Source organism: Arvicola amphibius, chromosome 11, assembly GCF_903992535.2.
Source record: "Arvicola amphibius chromosome 11, mArvAmp1.2, whole genome shotgun sequence".
NCBI classification, from domain to species: domain Eukaryota; kingdom Metazoa; phylum Chordata; class Mammalia; order Rodentia; family Cricetidae; genus Arvicola; species Arvicola amphibius.
This window is the reverse complement of record NC_052057.2, coordinates 14546848-14564266: the sequence shown is the minus strand read 5'-3', so window position 1 is coordinate 14564266 and position 17419 is coordinate 14546848. Positions and strand designations below refer to the sequence as shown.

The window sequence follows — 17419 nt, the reverse complement described above, 5'->3', positions numbered from 1 at the left end:
TATTAACCTACATTCGGGTTCTTCAGTTAATCTCCTTAAAAATAAATTGTGCTATCTGGTTTTTCCAAGGAGTGAATAAAAACGTTGTTTCTTGTATGTTATATTTTAAGAATTTAGTAATTTTCTCATAACTCTAAATAATAAATGTAAGTTTATGAGCTGTCTCTATAGCCACTTATTTAGTTTTAATATAAAAGAGTGAAGAATGCTTGATAATTCAGAAGAAGGATTTTTAAAATGCATTGTTGACTCGAGTCATTCATTACTAATCACTTGACGTTTACTTGGTTACATAAACACATAAAAATTAATGTTGGTAAAATCATAAAATCTCTTAGCATTACTTGCTAAAATATCATTGAGTAAATTGTTTCCCCAGATCATGATGCTTCATTTTATGGTAAAATTTACTCTTAATTTTTTTTTTTTTTGAGATCTACTTTTGATGCTATTCCAAAGTATTTATTTCTTCATTTTTCTTTCATTCACCCAGTACTTCTTTATTATTGTTTTTAAGGTGTTTATACTAATCAACAAAAGAAATAACACTTATTAACATATAATTGTTTGCCTGTTTTTTAGAGTCATTAATCGTTTTTAATCATTTATCCATTTAGAGTCTATAACCACGAGACACTAGAATTATTTGAGGACCAGGATTTAGTCAGCTCAGGGCATGTAAGTAGGCAGCATACTAAAAAAGTTTAACCCGTATTTTTAATTAGAACCCCGTGTCTACTTTGAATCTTGACTTGTCTTTATGTTCACCTGACTAGTTTCATATAGTTGCCTTAAGTCACATGACTTTTAATTATTGGTAACATCTTTTTTATACAATATTTTTGGTCTTGAAAGCTGTATTTATAAATTGAAGTTATGCATGCTGCTTCTTTTAAAGAATGACTTAAATTCTTTCCCTCCATACAGTTTTCATTAGAGCTCTAGGAAGAAGTCGTCTTTCCTAAGCACAACCCCAGTGGCAAACTAGAAAATATCCAAATGTATTACTACTTACACGTCATCATTATTAGTGTGCATATTAACTAAGATGCAGGTTCTTTAAGGGTCAATCCACTTTTGTATTCTTTCTGTATTACTCTACATATATGGGACAAATTGTATTTTTCTTTTTAAAATGACTGTTTTTTTTTAAGTTCTAAACTTTTTTCAAATATAGATTTATTCAGAATAAATACCTAGTCTAAGTTTTAAAACCAGTTTTTACATGTAGGAGTATTTAAATAAGTATTTTTATTTTCTGCAGTCAGCTCACTTTTTTCTCAAAATTCATATATTTTTTCTTGACATTTCAAGTAAAGTAGCACAAGGAAATTGATTAACCTGCCTATGAGTTCTAAATTATCGATCTCTGACTTCCTGCACATCTGGACACCTATTGTGAGAATACATTTTTACTTAGTTCATTAGTTGTTTAAACAAATTCTAGATTCTTGTGACTGTAGTTATTATGCTCTACTGTATACCTGGACATTGCTAAAAAGTAGATTGTTAATATTCTTATCTCATACATATTCATAAAAATGCAAATATTTTAGGTTTTGATGTAGGAATTATTTCATAATGTCCCCATATATTAAATTATCATATTCTACACCTTCTGTATGCATGATATGTGCCATCTATGTCAGTGAAGCCTAATGTAAAATGTAAGAGGTTGAAATTTTTCTTTACAACATACCAAACTAGAAAGTTGACCAAACTATATTTTAAGGTAGGTTTGAACACAAAGATTAAACATGGTGAAAAAATAAATATTCATTCAGAAAGAACCTGCTAAGAATCGGAAGGTGGAAGGTACCTTTCTTTCCTTTATCAAATGTCTCTTGCATAGAGCAGCCATGAACAGAGGCACCTTCGTGATCCTGGAGAATAGCTTCTAACTTGACCTGTGAGACAGTCCAGCTATCACTGAAAATGCTAACATACTTACGGTACTTATTGAATAGGAGTGATCTCTTGTGGATATTACTAAATGTGGCCAAAGATGGTATTTATGTAATAGAAAGTTCACAGGCAAGCAAGGTGTACACACCATCAGACAGGTGTTCCTTGAACAAGTATTTGTTGAACACTAGCCACTTGTCAGCTTTGGTGAAAGTGTGGGTAGGTGAACCACATCAGGAGTAACGGCCCTGTCTTCATACAGAGTGTAATCTAATTCGGAGAAGGGGTAGACAATAAAGACATTCTGTAGTCATTCTTGTGAACATATTTTAAAGATAAAAACACTACAGGTTGATATGAAAGTATAAAGTTTTGATAAGATCAGCACAAGTTGTACTAATAGAAGCACAGCTAACAGGAGGGTGGAGCACTAAAACTATTTCACTTTTATTCTCAAAGGACCTAAGAAAATACATCGTCTCAGCATGAGCCTTGATTTCTCATTGCTCCTCTGCAGTTCCCTTAAGTGTTTTTCAAAACCGTATCTTGCTCTCTACCCTGGTTGCCACTGATCTTGGTAAAGCTTTCCTTGCTGCACTACTCAGAACGCCCTATGTTGGTTCCCTACCTTCATTATTAGTCCATTTAAATTCATGGCCACAACAGTTGTTCCCCGGTGAAGGTTTCTTCTTGATTTCTGAAAGAAAGTGTTAAATTTAGCTGAATTTCTTAGACAGCCTAAATAGAAGTTTATGTAGCAATGGGAAGGAAAATATACACTCCAAAGAGAGATTGGTCTGGGCTGCGTAAAGGAGGGAGCAGCTTATTAGGTTCCACACTCTGGATTTTCAAGTGATTTTTATGAATGTATGAAGTGGTTGGCATATTGATGGGGGAATGTGACTCCCTTTCCACCTCTTGCATCATGGTAGACAAGATCTGCCTTTTGTGATATTTATTCCTATGATTTCCAGACTAGTGGTTCTCGGCCTTCCTAATTCTGTGACCTTTGGATACATTATGGTGACCCGAACCATAAAATTATTTCGTTACTACTTCATAACTTTAATTTTGCCACTCTTATGACTCATAATGTAAATGCCGTATATGCAGGATATCTGATAAGTGACCCCCCCCCCCTCAGGGGTCGTGACCCATGGGTTGAGAACCACTGCTCTAGAAAAGTTCACCAAGGGGAGGCACTCAGAAATCTCAATGCAAATGGCATAGTGAAGTTGGAATCTTTTGAGAATTCACAAACTTCATTACTGTGCATGGTTGGCTGTTAAAAAAATTCCTTGGTACTTTTATTCCTTGATACATCAGGAAGAACCTAGCTGCAGCTTCAGTCATGTCTCATTGCAAAGGATATTCTGTCTGAAGACACAACTTCCAAGATACGGCTTCGGTTTTCCTTGGTTTCTTCAGACCTTTCTCCTGGCCTCTGCTCTGGTGAAATCTTTGTTTGTTGCCTGGAGTGACTACTCAGAGCAGTTGTGGTGGCGTCCCACCCCAAGTCTTAGCATATCTAAGTTCAGGGGTACTCAATGCCTAAAGTGACTTCTGCAAAAAGGAAATTTGATCACATTGCTCCCTGTCACATCTTTAACAGATTCCCATCATATAGGAAAGCCCACATTCCTTAGATAGCTGATCCCCCCAAGTGATATATACCTCCCCTACCAAATTTACATCCTGTCAGCCTCACCATTCTGAGCACGAGTCCCTAGCTGTACACTATTTTCATGCTTTTGTCTTTGCTAGTTTATTTCCCCCTTTCTGACCAGTCGAGGGATCATCTCCTTTGCAGTGGTTTCCTGGATCCACTTACCTCTGAGCATGCTCCTCTGTGTCTCTGTGCATATCTTGATAATTCTACTTATCATGTGATTTTATTATCAGAAACCAGAAAATATCTTCTCTTTTATATTTCTGATGTATAATGATAGTCAGATATTTTTGTAAATAAGTAAATGCTTTGCCGTAGTTTGATCTGTCATATTGTGTAAGTAGTAAATACAGATGTGTTAATTTTATTTTTAATATGTGTTCCTCATCATGAAAAATTCAAATTCAGCGATTTGAGCAGACAGTTGTTCTTAATAATGTGTGTATGCAGAGTCCTCTCTAAGGTCTTTGCTACCTAGTGGGAACAGTGCCATCTATTGGCTATTATCCAAATTGTACCAACTGTTAGATCTAGAATACAGCACAGTGTGTTAATGGAATGTTTTTAGGAAGCCACACCTATAAAAACTTTATCACCAGTTTGCATAAAATGTCAGCATATGCTTGACCAAAAGACTAATTCAATATTTAATTGGTTTTAAATTTAATTTAATACTAGTGACCCTTTAGAGGAGAATGATGCTGATATAATAACAGAAAATGTATATTTTTGGGTTTGGTTTTGTTTATATTCTATTTTCTTCCTAAAGAAATTAGGACAAATATTATTGTTTTATAAAAATAGAACTAAACATTCCTATTCTTCTTTAGATGCAATTGGTACTTGTAATTAAGATCATGTTTTACTTTTAAGTAATTTAAAGTTCTGAAGGAGCCATTAAAATTTTTTCCTAGGCCATGAGTAATTGACTTTTAATGGTAACCTACATCCCGGTGTGAAAGGTGATTCTGGTATTTCTGAGAAATGTGTGCCACAGTGTTAAAAATAATAATTTGTTTATATCTTAACCTTCTTCATTCACTGAGATTGTTTCTTCTGTAGCAGTATTTACACATGTTAAATAAAACATGTATAGCAGATAATATTAGCCAATGAAAGTAAAACCACACTGGATTTTGCTACTGTCAGTCCTACTACTCAGTGGGTATGAATAGTTATTACGGTGTTTTATACTTCAAATGAAGGTCTGCTACATAAATATTAGTATGCTTTCGAGCTTGTCACTGTTCTTACAAGTTTTAAAAATAGCTTATTTCTGTTTTGACTAGAATATTCATAACAGGATACATGGAATGATAGAAATACAATTTTTCAAAATTAGATGTCTTATATTTTAATCATAAGTGTTGACTTTCTGTAAGGAGGAATAAATACAGTTACCTCATTATATTGTAGAATCTTACGCTATTTCATAATGTGTATCTATGAAATTAAGTATAAATTCCTGTAGTTATAATGCCCATGCAGCTGTAAAACCATAGTAATAATAATGAAATTCCAGCAATCATAACAGTCAGTATACGTCTTACTGCATACTCAGCAGTTAAGTTGGAGCTCCTAGTTCATAGCACGCACACACATATACCCTTATGCTCTATGAGGTGCTCACAATAAATCTTGCAATAATATACTCTCAAGAAGGTAAAAAGAAAATTCGGTCATAAAACTCAGGAACGATAGCATCAAACCTCATACTTTTAATTTGGGGGATCCCAATTACAATATTATTGAAGGAATTTCAGTGCTCTTATTTTCATGATTTTATAGATAAGGGAATTGAGATGTAGAGAGACTAAATGATCCGTTTAACATCCAGCAAATGATGAATGTCAGCCCACACTGTTAAAACACTCACTCAAGAGCCAGTGTTTTTAGTATACTACATCATCTTTCAAACAAATCTCAACACCTAAGTCTACATACTAAAAACAAAATTACAAAATAAATGAAACTAGCATTTAAAGGAAAGATTTAACAATCTTAATAAACAAGATATTGTTTTACTTATGTTGAATGTCCAGTGTTTAACTTATTAGATGTTTCTCTGCCTCTTTTTATGCTTCATATGTTGCACAACTGAAATTTATGTAATTATATCTTAATTATAAAATTTATACCATCACTTAAACTCTGTTTGACTGTCAGCTTATTTTAGTTACTAGACCATTCTTTCAGTGATATGTACACAGTGGTACAACCACAATCTTTTTTTGTTTTGTTTTTTGTTTTTGTTTTTTTGAGACAGGGTTTCTCTGTAGCTTTGAAGCCTGTCCTGGAACTAGCTCTTGTAGATCAGTCTGACCTCTAACTCACAGTGATCCATCCGCTTGCCTCTGACTCCCGAGTGCTGGGATTAAAGGCATGTACCACCACTGCCCGACAATATAATCTTTTTAAAATACAATTTAACAATTCTTTTTCTGTTGTTTTATTTTTGTGTTTGTTTTTATTTTAAAACAAATTGTCACTGGGTAACCCACAGAGATCTGGGCTTCATGATCCTTCTGCCTCTGCTTCCTATGTTTAGAGGTCACTGGAATGCATTATTGTGCCCAGCTCACACTAATCTTAGCTAGCCTCTACCTTCCTGCTAATTGCTGTTGCCGTGGCAGGGGCTATATGCTAAGATGTCTCACCTTCACGGTAAGTGTGAAGAGAAGAGTTGTTAAAGCTCAGTCCCTGTCTGTGCTGTATGCAGGCCTTATAGCCCTGCCAGTGGCTTTCTGTTCCATCTCTAGCCAGTCCCTCATTTGTACTGAGAGCTGCGGCTTTGTTTAACATGGTCTGGGTGCAATTAGAACAAATAGAAGTGCAATAAGAAAAAAAATCATCACTTCCCCTCATTTCTGTTCTTGAGTCAAATATTATTTTTTATTTACCTTTTATGAAAATTTCACATAGAATTTATAATCTTACAAATTTCAATTAATACAGCTTGAAAAGTTAGAGACTATATTTGAACATCCTTTTCCTGTTAATTTTGAATTTATAACTGCAAAATATTTAGAATAAAATCACCAGTGGTGCGTGCAGGGCCAGTGCTGTCCCTATAGCAGCGGCTGGTGCAGTTGGGGAGACTGCATAGTACCAGATCGTGTTATGATCACACTTACGGCGCTAAAATTACATTGGATTGCTTGAAAATAAGCTATATATTTATTGACTTACACCAATATTTGATTTTTAGTATATGAGTAAAGATGTATCTAAAACACCTCACAGAACTTTTGAGTCTCTGGGAATGTATCCCAGCACTTCAGACTTCATGGATTCTAGATAGAAACTTTTTTTTTAAGGTAATGACAGAACCAGAATTGTTAGGTTTGGACAGTTTCCTGCAAACATGCAGGGACACAGATGATACTGAGCAGTGGGAATGTACCTGAGTATTTCTAGAGTCTAGAGTTTTTCCTGATATTTAGTTTGAACAATCCTGAAAGTCTGTGCTAAAATAGAACTAAACTTTCTGATTTCAAAAACTGTATTTCAGTCTTTAGTATTTAGAGTAAACTATCCCCTAACATTGTAGAAGTTTAGAGGAATCTTGCTTTATATGCATCTTGAAATACATGTCCAGTATTTAAATAAAACTGAAAAAGGATCACTATTGTTCCTTTTAAAATACTGCTCTTAACTTTCTCCTGCTGACCCCATTAGGTGCTGCCAGGTATACAAGGCATCTCCCTATTTCCTGTATGATGTAACTGCTCTTCCTGCCTGGACTTCAGGCAGAGTTGCTCAAGGAAGGAATCTTGTTGCCCTATCTTCCTTAATATTAAAGTCTTTTAAGGGTTCCTTGTGCCCCAAGTATCTAGCATGAGTTCTCTCTTTTACTAGGATGTATAACTGTTAAGGCCTGAAGTGGAGGAGGATATGAGATTGGAACCCAGATCAGGGAAAACTTGGAGTCATAGATGGGTACATATTCAGGATTTGTTGAATGTAAGGTAGACAACTAATCCATCATTATGAGGGTCTGTTCACCTCTGTTAACTTGGTCTTCCCTAGAGACGCCTTTTCCCAGCTCCTCCTGGCTATTCTTCAGTCCAACAGCAGGTTTCTTCAGTTACTCTGGCATACTTAAGCTACCTTTATAATATGGCTTGGTGAAAGAAATAGTAAGCAGATCAGATCCTTCAAGGGGTATCAATTAAAAAATTATACCCATCACTTTTAATCACGATAGTGTTCTCCTATACTGTCACTATTAAAACATAATCTGCCTCATCTTTTTCCGTATTCAGCCATTTTTGTTGCATGGTTATTTTTATTAACAAGTTCAGAATTTTTAAATTAATTTTATATTTAATTTTGTATTTGTGTATATTTGGTATATTGTGTATATCTGCTTTAACTCCTTTCCTCTCATGACTGAGAGCCTTTCCTTATCCAAGACAGGAAAGGACACATGGCTCCCTGCCTTTTAAAGGCGATATTCATCTGTAATATGAAATGATTGGCCAGATAACTATATCTGAAAAGCATATTTATGGTATGTTTTATACATCTCATCTATGATATCATATGCTATAGGTTTATAGTCTTAAATGCCTTCTGTTGTCTCAAGAATTTTAACACTATAACTACACTAAAAACTTTTAGGAGAAGATTTTGGAAGTGATCTTAAATGACTTCATTTTTGAAAATTAATATTGCTTTCTGATTGAAAAGAATAAAAATCTTACTGTGATTTTTCTACATTTGTTATCATCTGCTGGCCTTGTTTGTCTCCTGGGTACCCTGTCTCTTTAAAAGACAAGCCCCGCCCACTCCCACCCCTCCCCCAGTCTCTCTCTCTCTCTCTCTCTCTCTCTCTCTCTCTCTCTCTCTCTCTCTCTCTCTCTCTCTGTCTCTCTCTGTCTGTCTGTCTCTCTCTCTCTCTCTCTCTCTCTCTCTGTGTGTGTGTGTGTGTGTGTGTGTGAGTGTAACCTCATCTAAATGGCCTACTGACTAGTATGAGGGCAGAAAGATGCCAGAGATAGTGCTGGCATACTTAAGCACAACTAACTCAAGCATATAAACTAGTTACTAATTAAGGAGTATAAGCAATTTCTTATCTAAATAGTGGTTATATGTAATATATAAAATTCAGCTTTAGTTGATTTTATTATTTATATCCATGCAGTGAAAAAGAAGGTTCATTCATTTATTCAACAAATTGTATATTGAGTCTGCTGTGTTCCAAGAGCTGTTTTGAATGCTCAGGATACAATTCGAGACTATTCAGAGGGGTCATTTTAACCTGACTGATCTTTACAAGTACCGGAATATTAGTTTTTGTTGTTGTTATTTGCTTTGTTTTGTTTTTTGATATAGGGTCTTTCTCTGTAACAGCCCTGGAGCTCTCTCTGTAGACCAGGCTGACCTCAAACTCACAGATTCTGCCTTCCTCCGCTTCCCAAGTGCTGAGATTAAAGGTGTACGCCTCTGAAAATTATTTTGAAAACCATACAGCTTCAGGTCCTAAAAGTAAGCGGTAAGGAATGTTGTTACATACCTGTAGTCCAGCTACTGGAGAGGCTAGTTCATGACTATCACTTGAGGCTACAAACCACATGCAATTGTGAACATCATAGATGACCCCTGTCTCATAAACAAGCTTCAAAGGAGAGAAGTAGCCAACAGTTCTCCCAGCTATGATGCCTATAGTGCCTATAAACCACATCAACAATCAGCATGAGCCCATAACCATAAGGGTGCTATAGTAGCACACACATCTTGGCAGTAACCCATCAACTCTCTAATTAGACATAAAAGGGAAATTACGGTATTGGAAATGTAGCCAATTACACAGGGCTAGTGAAGTCATAGATCCCTAGAGAATTTGTAACCAATCCTTTACTAACTATACAATCCCAAACTACATTTAAATATTTATCTTTATACCCACAGATAAGAGTACTCCTTTCCCCTGATCTTAGCAAGAGACAGAGATCATTACAAACAAACAAACAAAAAACAATCAAAATGCAGAGCTGTGGAGCCAGCCACAGTGGGTATGTCTACAAAACAAAGCTTACACCTAAGGCTCAGGGATCGCTGTGGAGGAGAGCGTGGAAATATTTTCAGAGCCGAGGGTCAGGGAGTTTGCTATGAGATTGTGTCTCACACTAATGTCAGAGGCTACAACCATAAGGTCTCACCAACATGACTGCCTAACTATGAGTTTGACAAGGGCAACAATAGACAGTAGATGGGGGAAGCCACCGGACCTAATTCTACAAAGAACCACAGGCAACCAAGGAATGTAGAGAGCAGGAAAATAGTCTCCCCCAGGGAAGATCATCTCAATTTGTTATCCAGTACCTAAAAACATATGCACCACACATGTAACAATGAAAAAAAAAGGCCATGAATTTGAACAAGAGGACGATGGGTATGTAGGGGTTTGGGGGGCGGAAAGAGAAGAAGGAAATTATATAATTATAATAAGAAAAATTTTAAAAATCAATCAAAACATAATTTTTAAATGTAGCAAATGGATGGCTCAGCTCCTTGTGTCAGGAATAGGAACTTCTGGCCAGTCAAGTACTTTTGCCGTCTGCTGTTGTATCCCAGAGAATATTATTACTCTGTTCATTCCTGCAACCTTGACCCAGGCTTCTGAAAGAAGAATAATAGACAATTAAAGAGTTATGAACTTACTTACATTAGTGAATTATCACTCATATCGTAACATTAGGAGGGATGCGTTTGAATCCACAGTTCAAATGAATGGAATTTAAAACCATTTATTAATACTTTGGAAGGCTAAGCCTTAATTTAAAAAATCTAGATGCCTTTGAAATCTGATGAAAGTTGTAGATTCTCTGTGCAGAAAATATAATTGAGGAAAGCTGAGAATGGGAGAAGTGGTCTTTCCCAGGAAAGAGCACACCAATTTGTTGCTCACTGTCAAATGGACAGCCCTGGAACATACACACCAGTAACATTATATAGATAGAACAGATTATTTTTATGAATGTGTGTTTGTGTGTGTATGTGTGTATGTGTGCATGTGTGCAATAACAAAGAAGCCATGAATTTGAATGAGAGCATGTGTGTGTGTGTGTGTGCAATAAAAGGTCGTGAATTTGAATGAGAACGTGTGTGTGTGTGTGTGTGTGTGTGCAATAACAAAGAGGTCATGAATTTGAAGGAGAGCGTGTGTGTCTTTGTGTGTGTATGTGGATGCAATAACAAAGAGGTCGTGAATTTGAAGGAGAACTCACATGTGTGTGTGTACACAATAACAGGTCATGAAGTTGAAGGAGTGTCTCTGTGTGTGTGCGCGCGCGCAATAACAGGTCATGAATTTGAAGGAGAGTGTGTGTGCGTGCGCAGCAATAACAGATCATGAATTTGAAGGAGAAAGAGAGAGAGAGAGAGAGAGAGAGAGAGAGAGAGAGAGAGAGAGAGAGAGAGTGTGTGTGTGTGCACACGCACAATAAGAGTTCATGAATTTGAAGGAGAGCAGGGGTTTGTGGGGTGTTGATGGAAGAAAGGGAAGAAAGAATTGTTGCAATTATAATCTCAAAAATAAAATAAAAATAAGTACATATTATTTGCATGTTTACATACCCCTAATGCTTGTGCATAGCACCCTTATTAAAAATGTCTTTAGTGTTTCCAGCCCTTTATGCTGGCCTTCCTCCTAGCCATTGCCCCTTGTGTCTGTGTCCATCCCACTTGCAGTCTTTCTTTTCCCTTCTGCCTTGTGTTTTGGTGATGGTTTTGGGCTTCTCAATAGATACTTTATTAGTTCTCTGCACATTATCCATAGCCTCCTTTTCTCTACCCTGGAACCTACTCTCTTTGTCTCTTGGTCCCCCATTATCCACCCCCCATCCTTTTTTAGCTATTTCTATCAGAAGAGCTTTTCTACCTTTTCTTTTTCTCTTAACCTAACTACAATAGTTTTGACATGGTAAAATTTGTATGATCTTAATTTTGTTAAAATACTCTATTTAAAAACATTACAATCTTGCTGAGAACCAACAGGAAAAACTATTACAGTAAAATTGCAACAACCCTGAATTAAAATGTATCTTTCTTTTTCCCTAATTTAACTTTAATTTTTTTTTATTGATCATGCATCTCAGTCCCACTCGTCTCCCCATTACTTCACATCAATCCTCTGTCCTGGCAACCTCTCCCCAAAATAAAACAAAATGAAATTTAAAATAAAAGAAAAAATCTCATCATGGAAGCTGTAGTGTGGCCCAGTGAGTCACAGTATATTCTTTAGCACGTACATCTTCCTTGCAACTGTTCATTGCAATGAGTCACACCATCAGTACTGGGCCATCACTGGAACTCCTCTTGGATATTCTGTTGTTGCCCTGTGGCATGAAGATCCTGCAGCTTTGGATATGCAGAACCAACGCCTTCAAGTGCTCCAGCGGCTCATAGGTGGGGTGGTTGATGGGGTGGGCTTATTCATAGTCCTGGATCTGGGCCGGAGTGGTTGCTGGGTTGATCAGCCCTCCAGCTCGCCCTCATCCTCAACACCAGGATGAGCTCTCCAGCACTGCCCTGGTGCGTTCAATCTCTGTAGTAAGCATGGAGGTGAACGGCTCACCTACACCACCAGGGCCAGCTCTACCGTGTTGGCAAGGCATGATGCAGGGCCACTCTGCCAAGTGCTGAAGCTGGTGACAGGCAAGGCCAGCTCTCCCACCTGCCACAGGTGCTTTCCTCACCATATGGCAGATGAAGGGCTAGACCTATTTCCTGAGTGCTACAGCAGGTGAAGGGAAAATATATTTCTTCTTTCTTCATTTGAAATGCAGTGTGGGGCTGGCAGGATGCTCAGAACGTCACTTGCTTTCCAACCCTGAATACCTGAGCGTGAATCCTGCAACACATATCAAGGTAGAAGGAAAAGATTGAGCCCACCAGTTATTTTCTGTTCTCCATCATGCGCCATGGCTATTATGTTCCTGGAGAATTGGGAACCAGTGACAGACCAAAGTAAGCATATTGCCAAAATTGAAGTTGGGAAATCAATGAGTTTTAATAGGGTTACAAAAATATTGAAATTATGTACAGGAGCAGAAAGACTCATGAACAGCTGCATCAGCAAAGCCCACCCTAGCATGGTGGTAGGGATGACGGCTCCATGAAGGTGCCAGCTCATCTTCGACATGCCCAGTGAGTTGAGTGGGTATTGTTCTTAGTAATGGGACTCAGACATCACTTCTGAGAGCAAACTGTTGTCTTAGCTACAGCCTGAGTTCTTTTGGGATTTCCATAGAACCCTCTTAGCCAACAGCTCAATTGAATGCAACTCGGTCCCACTAATGGAAGCCCCTTTAGGTGACAAGAGATAACAAGTTAGGACTCTGTATCCTCCATTATTAGGAGACCTCATCTGAGATCACCTTCATATATTTGAGGAAGTTTCCACTTGAGGTTTGCATATCATCCCTAAAATGCCCCCCAATTCTGTCTGTCCTGCATACATTCCCTCCATCAACCCTTTTTCCCCTTCTCTCCATCTCAGTCCTGTCCCTACCCACAACCAGTCTACCTTAAAATCTGTTCTATTTTCCTATCCTAGGGAGATCCATGTGTGCCACTTAGTCCCTTACTCTCTGCCTAGTCTCTCTGGGTCTGTGGATTTAGGTTGCTAACTTCCATATATAAGTGAATACATACCATATTTTATGCTGAGTCTGGGTTACCTCACTCAGGATATTTTCCTAGTTCCATCCATTTGCATGAAAATTTTATGATGTCATTTTTAAAAACAGTTAAGTAATAATCCATTGCGTAAATGTACAACATTTTCTTTATCCATTCTATGATTGAGGGACATCTAGATTGTTTCTGGCTATAAAGAATAAAGCAAAGGTCTTTGTGGTAATGTGGAGGAACTTTGGGATATTTGTCCAAGAGTTTTATAGCTGGACCTTGTGGTAGGTTGATTTCCAGTTTTCTGAGGAGCTGTCATATTGATTTCCATATTGACCCTACAAGTTTGTACTCCACCAGCAATGGACAAGTGTTCCCCTTGCTCCATGTCCACTCCAGCATGGACTGTCACTTGTGTTATTAATCTTAACCATTCTGACAGGTCTACGATGGAATCTCAAAGTCAGTTTGATTTCACATTTCCCTAATGGATAAGGACGTTGGACATTCCTTTATGTGTTTCTCAGCCATTTGAGATTCCTCTATTGAGAATTCTCTGTTTAGGTATGTGCCCCACTTTTAATTGTATTATTTTGTTTGTCGATGTCTAGTTTCTTGAGTTCTTTATATAATTTAGATATTAGCCCTCTATTGGATGTGGAGTTGGTTAAAAAAAATTCTTTTCCCATTCTGTAGGCTGCCCTTTTATCCTATTGATGGGGTCCTTTGCCTTACAGAAGCTTTTCGGTTTCATGAGGTCCCATTTATTAGTTGTTGAGCCTGCTCTATTGATGTTTTGTTAAGAAAGATTTGCTCCTATGCTAGTAAATTCAAGACTATTCACCACTTCCTCTTCTATCAGGTTCAGTGTTTCTAATTTGTTGTAGTCTTTGATCCATTTGGAGTTGAGTTTTGTGCACATTGATATATCTGGACCTATTTGCATTCTTCTACGTGCAGATATCCAGTTTGATCAGCAGCATTAGTTGAAAATGCTGCCTTTTATCCACTGTATATTTTTGGCGTCTTCATCAAAAAATCAGGTGTCCATAGATGTGTAGATTTGTGTCTGAGTCTTCTCTTTGTCCGTTGGTCAAAGTGTCTGTTTTTATGCCAATACCATTCGGTTTTTATCACTGTAGCTTTGTTGTACAGCTTGAAATTGGGAATGGTGAGATCTTCATCATTTATTATTCAGGATTGCCTTAGCTATCCTCAGTTTTTTGTGTTCCCATATGAAGTTGGGTATTTTCCTTTCAAAGTCTGTAAAGTATTCTGTTCAATTTTGGTGGGGATTGCAGTGAGTCTGTACATTACTTTGGATAAGGTGGTCATTTTTGCTATGTTAATCCCACCGTTACATGAGTTAGGAAGATCTTTGCATCTTCTGCTATCTCCTTCCATTTCTTTCTTCAAAGACGAAGTTTTCATCATACAAGTCTTTCACTTGCTTAGTAAAGTTACCCTGTAATATTTTATATTACTTGAGACTATTGTGATTTACCTGATTTCTTTTTCAGGCCATTTGTCATTTGTATATAGGAAAGCTTCTGATTTTTGTAAGTTGATTTTGTAGCCAATGAGTTCTCCAGTGTAATTTTTAGAGTCACTTACATTTACTGTCATATTCTCTACAAAATACAGTACTTTGTCTTCTTTATTTTCAATTTGTATCTCTCTGGTCTCCTTCAGTTGTCTTATTGCTCCAGTAAGACTTCAAGTCCTATGTAGGATAGGTATGGAGAAACTGGACAACCTTGTTTTATTTTTGATTGGAGTAGAATTACTTTGAGTTTTTTCCACTTAATTTGATGTTGGCTGTGGACTTGTTGTAAACTGCCTTTATTGTGTTGAAGTATGTCCTTTGTATTCCTAATCTCTCCTTGACTTTATCATGAAGGTATGTTGGATTTTATCAAAGGCCTTTTCTGCATCAAATGAGATGATCATGTGGTTTTTATCTTCCAGTTTGTTTATATGATGGAGTGCATTTACTGATTTTTGTTGGTTCCAACCTTATTGCCAGAATTGAGTCAAAGTTCTTTTGGTCAACAGTTTTAGGGAAGCAAATGGGAATTGAAAATATGTGTGGTACATTATATCTTCTGCACAATTTCTCATTTCAAATTCAGTTTGAAAATACTTAATTTTAGGGCCTGACTTCCCCCACATACAAAACTTCAATTGTTAGTTTACTTAAATTTAAATAGGTAACTTAAATATTTCTATCTATGAGGAAGTAATACAATTTGAGAATCTGTTCTTATATATGTGTTTTTTGTCTTATAATTGGGTTTAAAGTTATTTGTGTTATTGCTTATTGATACAGTGTTAGGAAACAACCAAAGAGTTTCATCATTCTTGGACTGTATTAACTAAAGGTGATTTCATATTAAAGGTGAGTGAGCGGGTTGTGAAGTGTCACTGTGGTGGAGTTTGGGTGGCAGTGACAGTGACTGTGGTACGGCTTCCTTCCTTTTCAGTACCTGGCAGTGCTCTAATTTACAGGCTTTTTGTTAAAACTGACCTGTCCATTTCTTTTATGGTTGATTTTTAGCTCTAATTTACAGGCTTTTTGTTAAAACTGACCTGTCCATTTCTTTTATGGTTGATTTTTTAGCCACCAGCTGAGCAGGCCAAAGCCAGACTACAAATGGTCCTTGAAGCTGCTGGTAAGTGTTGAAAATTCACTTTTTTGAAATATAAAAATAAATCCTAGGCTGGTAGCATGCTTATACATGAGTTAAAAGTTTTTTTCCTATTTTAAAATTTTTCACAAATCTAGATCATATGTTTGGATCTAGATTATATATTTGGATAAATGTCACCTATTTATTGCTAATATAAAGTGATATGTGCTAAAAACTCATTCTTTACATGTTTAATAGATAAAACAGGTATTAGTTTTAAAGTTTAATTTTAATAAAATATATGTTGATTTTCATCTTTTATGTATTGTACTTTTGGTGAAATAAAATTCTTTAACTCTAGACTATGATTTTTTTCTGACATTTTCTTTTGGAAGTTTTTTAATTTTGTAATTAGTATTTAAGGCTATAATATATTTCTACTTAACTTTTGTATAGGTTACAATTGATTAATAAGATTTACATTATTTTGGAGAAAATAAGGCCAGTGCTATATTAAATTCCTCGAATTCCAATTGGCTAATTCATTGGCCAGTGTATTCTGTTGCCATCTGATTTTAAAATGCCATGTTTAATTTCTCAGTGGTACAGTTTCACAAAAGTATTTATTTACCTCTTTAAATATCTCTAAAAATCCATGCTGTCTTCTACATACTAATAATTTAACTTTAAATCTAAATACACTCATTGAAGTGTGTGTGTGTGTGTGTGTGTGTGTGTGTGTGTGTTATTTACCTTTTAAGGGTTACAAAGAGCTTATACATTCCATTCTGACAAATTCAAATTGAGGATTTAATGATAATTTCAGATCACCAAACAGCAGATGTTATATTTTGGAGCAAATACATATGTGCACATTGATTCTGGAATCTCTTGCAGTAACTATTGTTATTATAAATTACTAAAGAAATAAGTTTTTGAAATTATAGGGTATTAATATATAGAATAGGTTTTTATACCTATATGCCTTGTGCTGAATTGCTTCATGAAAACTTTACACTGCCTTTATTACCACTAGTTCATTGACCACTTTTTAAAACCAGACTGCTGTTTTTCATGCTACTTCTATGAATAGATTGATGTGTAATGATGTGATGTTTTATTTTTCTTTGAAAAGTGTCCAGAGTTACTTTTAATGATACTTTGTTGCCTCGGAGGGAAAGTAGATAGCTGGGCGGTGTGGACTATCAGTAAACATACAGTGTGGAGAATGGGAAAGGAAGAGCGTGAGTTCAGTTGGTAACAACAACTCTTACTTTCAGTAGTTTCTTTTCATCTTCCTTGCTTCTAGCAACCACCAATCTGCCTTCTGTCTCTGAAATGCCATATGTAATATATGGGTTTTTATATCTGTCATGTGGTCTGTTTAAACGTTTATCCATGTTGTAACATATCAGTAGTTCATTTCTTCTTATGGTTGAATAATATTTGTGTACAATTTGCTTATACATTCATTCAGTGATAAAAAATTTGAACTCTGTTTATTAAGTATTATTGAATAATGTTATAAATACACATAGACTAATCTGAGCACCTGCTTTTAGTTTCTGAGCATACTTTT

The 17419-nt window shown here is 36.3% G+C and overlaps 1 protein-coding gene across 1 annotated transcript in view; it reads left to right on the top strand.

The window, feature by feature from the left end:
- Rsrc1 (arginine and serine rich coiled-coil 1) overlaps positions 1-17419 on the top strand; it is a 288071-nt gene that overhangs the window by 152552 nt on the left and 118100 nt on the right. The window contains exon 6 of the mRNA XM_038348299.2: positions 15831-15882. Coding sequence (XP_038204227.1) covers positions 15831-15882 — 52 coding nt within the window. The remainder of the gene's footprint in view (positions 1-15830; positions 15883-17419) is intronic.